General features: G+C 37.1%; 1 protein-coding gene across 2 annotated transcripts in view; it reads left to right on the forward strand.

The window, feature by feature from the left end:
• The first annotated feature begins 912 nt into the window (after positions 1–912).
• The window catches only part of ttpal (tocopherol (alpha) transfer protein-like), an 11,687-nt gene continuing 8,760 nt past the window's right edge, over positions 913–3,839 (forward strand). The window contains exons 1-4 of one of the 2 annotated variants that reach the window (XM_014027106.1): positions 913–943; positions 1,512–1,738; positions 2,870–3,113; positions 3,232–3,425. In XM_014027106.1, the coding sequence (XP_013882560.1) occupies positions 1,529–1,738; positions 2,870–3,113; positions 3,232–3,425 (648 nt within the window). In that variant the 5' untranslated portion in view covers positions 913–943; positions 1,512–1,528. Of the gene's footprint in view, positions 944–1,005; positions 1,060–1,511; positions 1,739–2,869; positions 3,114–3,231; positions 3,426–3,839 lie in introns of those variants that run through there. The other variant, XM_014027108.1, reaches the window with a different exon arrangement.

The raw sequence follows: 3,839 nt of genomic DNA on the forward strand, positions 1-3,839 counted from the left end.
CTGAGCTAACAAATAAAAAAAGCAATATTTTCCACTAAATATTAAAATATTAGAATGTGAATAGCATCAGTGGTTGTAAATAAATAGTTGTCAAATACATTTAACATCTTTAATCTATTTGAACAGATTTCAGATCTGAGTCTGGTAAAGACTTAAGTGCTGAAACAGAATCCAGGTGTTTGCATTCACTAATAAAGTATCAGAAACTCGTGTTCAATACTTAATTTACCCGCTGTATTTTATTGTAGATTTGTGAAATTTAAAACAGACTTTCAAAATTGCAAACTTTTTTTTGCTTACCATATAAAACACAGTGAAGGTCGAAAAGGTGGTTTGCTAAATAAGAATAATTTATCTTCTCATATGACATTCTTTCAGATAAATATGAAAACTTGTATCAGTTTGATTGACTGCTTAACAAGTCAGGCCTAGTCCTTATCTGTTATCCTTCTGTTTCAATGGGGTTTTTTTTTTGTTTGTTTTACATAAGGGCCATTACAAAATAACATTTTAAACGTATGATTTTCTTCATCCCTTTTCAGAATATCATTAAGATGGAGGACAGCGCTAAAGTTCAGGCACACACGGGTAAATTCTGCCCTCTACCGATGTAAAGTGTACAGGTGGACAAGGCTCGTGAATAGTTCAATTGAAATCGGACCAACACGAAGAAACAGCCACGACGTTCAGTTTACTCCTATACCAAAATACGAGTTAGTTAGTKAGTTATGGTTAAATAATTGAAGAAATAAAAGGTCTTATTAAGAGAAATGTGTCTTAATGTGGGTGATTTATTGATGTAACACAACAGAATGGGCTTCTTTTCGATTGTACTTGAAAGCAGCCTAAACCTTAAAGGGAACCGACACGTGAATCACGTGGTACATATGTACCAATGAGAGAGCAYCAACTTTTCTATCCGGAACAAGGACTTTGCAGACAGGTCGGTTGTGATTTTAATGCTGTACTTTGTAAATAAAACGTCGCTGCTGAAGTTTTCTTTGACTTTTCCCGTCTGTAGCTCGTGTTCATGTGATTAATGTGCTGTTGTTGAAGCAGGTATTAAAACCCGCTGGCGTTTTGGTTCTTCTGACCCGGTTCTGTCGCATAGGTTCTGTTGTCTGAAGCTCTGACTCATAAAATGAACACARTGTTTACGCTGTTATATCAAACAATTAGAGATATCATGGGCATCAAGTAAAGCTTTATTTAAATAAAAATAAATAAGTTTATGAAAACTGACAGTGTGTAACTGAGTTTCTAGTTGAACTGTTTTACTTTTTCTGGATTTTATGTGTTTTTATTTTACAAAACATAATTAAATAATTGTTTTTGAGTAAATTGGACAGTCTTGAGTCAAATCTTCACATTTAACTCGTAAAACTGAAGCTTTTAAATATTTTGATCACTATGTGGTCCAGATCWGATCTGATCCTGACTCTGTATTTGTGTTTTACAGGCTTGTTTGTGTTGTTTTTATTTTAATGTGTTGCTTTTTTCTTTTGAAACAGCTCTTCCCAGTCAGTCCATGGCCTATCAGTATGAGTCTATCAGTCTGGGTCGTCCTCCAGCGGATCGGGCAGCTGCTGCAGACCACTGCTGGTTCCCTGGACCCCCTCCACCCATCTACTCCTGCACCCTGACCCCAGACCTGGAGGCCAAGGCTCGAGAGGAGCTTCAGGAGAAGCCGGAGTGGCGTCTGCGTGATGTCCAAGCTCTGAGAGACATGATTCTGAAGGTCAGGATTTGTGTTTCCACAATAATCATGTCAATATTTTGTTGTGTATGTGGAGCAACTAATTAGAAAAGGGCTGAATTTGGATAAAAAATAAAATATCTGTACACTGTTTATACTGCAGAGTTTCTGGCCTTGTGTTATGAGGGTGTTGGTTCATGTTTAACTTTTTATAACCACAGTTAATTTGATGTTTGATGAATAAATAAAATAACATAAGACTTACTGTAAATGATTGATTTACAAAGTGTGCAGCTTTTAACACCACAGTGAATTCTTCTCAAAGAATATTTCTGGAACCTCTTTATATGGGGAAAATATAAATACATTTTTGTTTGCCTGTGTTATTACTAGTAGGTAGATTTTAATGTTCAGGTACATTTGGCAATAAGAAAGTTCATAAACAGGAATTTTTCAACATACCAAGCCTCATAATGTGAAGTTCATAAGTCAACATTTGATAAAACTCCTGAAGCTTATTAACACTGACAAGTGTTTTTGTCTTTATATAATTTCATTATATATATAAAGGTTGATATTTTAAAAACTATAGCACAGCTAGTCCTTTACACAAAACAAAAATAACCTTAAATTGTCGTTATTTTTATTTTCCATACTGACAAATTCCAGCCTTATTATGACCTTATTATTTATTTTTAATCTGTTTTAGTTGTCATGTTGTCATTTAATCCATTTTATATTCATATTTGATCATTTGTTGAACAGTGTAGTTCTGTCTCAGTATGGTTCTAAGTGAGTTGAGTTCATCCAAACAACAAAACATCTAAATAGGTTTTTTTGTCATTTGATATATGAAACAGCTTCCAAAGAATAAGTGTGTGTGTGTGTGTGTGTGTGTGTGTGTGTGTGTGTGTGTGTGTGTGTGTGTGTGTGTGTGTGTGTGTGTGTGTGTGTGTGTGTGTGTGTGTGTGTGTGTGTATGAAACAACTTACAAAGAATATGATATATTTCATATTCTTTGGAAGCTGTTTAATCTCAACTTGAATAGTTTTTAAAATCATTCAGATCTCTTGAACCAAATCTTAATGTACTAAAAATAAGCAGATCTTTGTTTTTCTTTCATATTTGTGGACATTTTTCATCACAGATTCTTTTGTTTCGTCCGCTCCTCAGGAACATCCTAATCTCAGAACCCGATTGGACGATGCCTTCCTCCTCCGCTTCCTGCGGGCCAGGAAGTTTGACTACGACCGCGCCCTGCAGCTGCTGCTCAATTATCACGCGGGGCGGAAGGCCTGGCCCGAAGTGTTCCAGGACCTGAAGCCGTCCACCGTCAGACATGTGCTGGACCTGGGCTTCCTCACGGTCCTACCACGGCCAGACCCCAGAGGAAGGTACATCCTGTTTCTCCGGCCAGGTGCGAGTCTTTCTGCAGAATTCACATTTCCATAATCCAGGTTTGATGTTTGGTTGTGACGTCCTTCAGTTGGACCTGGAGGTTTTTCAGCAGGTGATGTGCCTTTTTGTTTTTACAGGCAAATGGAAACCAAATGATTATCCGTTTGTGGACAATGTGAGAGCCATTTATCTGACTCTGGAGAAGCTGATCCAGCCGGAGGAGACGCAGGTGAACGGTATCGTCATCTTAGCCGACTACACCGGAGTGGGAATGTCTCAAGCGTCCAACCCAGGTCCTTTTCTGGCCAAGAAGGTGGTGAGCATTCTGCAGGTGAGACTCTGTTTATAATCTGATGACATCTGGGTTGAAATGAGTCAGAAAAAGAAAAATTTGTTCAGTCGGTGACTTCGGAGCAGTTCCTCTAGGGTTGTTTTTACTTATTTTCTTGTTTCATACGGTTATGTTCATAATAATAGCAGTGTGTTTTAAAAGCTGAATAAATCTCAAAATTCTTCAAATAAATTGTATTTTAAAGGGCCAATATTATGTGTTTCTCAGGCATACATTTAAATACTATACCATAATAAAGTATCTATGTCACCTTTAGTTGTTATTAAAATGCTGTTTTTATGTTTGAATAGAAAATGAATTTATCTTCTCATCACTTCCTCTTATAAACGCCTTGAAATTGACCTCTTTCTCTTTAAGAACCGCCTTCCGCTTCTGTCCCATCCCGTTCAGTGT

This window comes from Austrofundulus limnaeus, unplaced genomic scaffold, assembly GCF_001266775.1.
Source record: "Austrofundulus limnaeus strain Quisiro unplaced genomic scaffold, Austrofundulus_limnaeus-1.0 Scaffold616, whole genome shotgun sequence".
NCBI classification, from domain to species: Eukaryota; Metazoa; Chordata; class Actinopteri; order Cyprinodontiformes; family Rivulidae; genus Austrofundulus; species Austrofundulus limnaeus.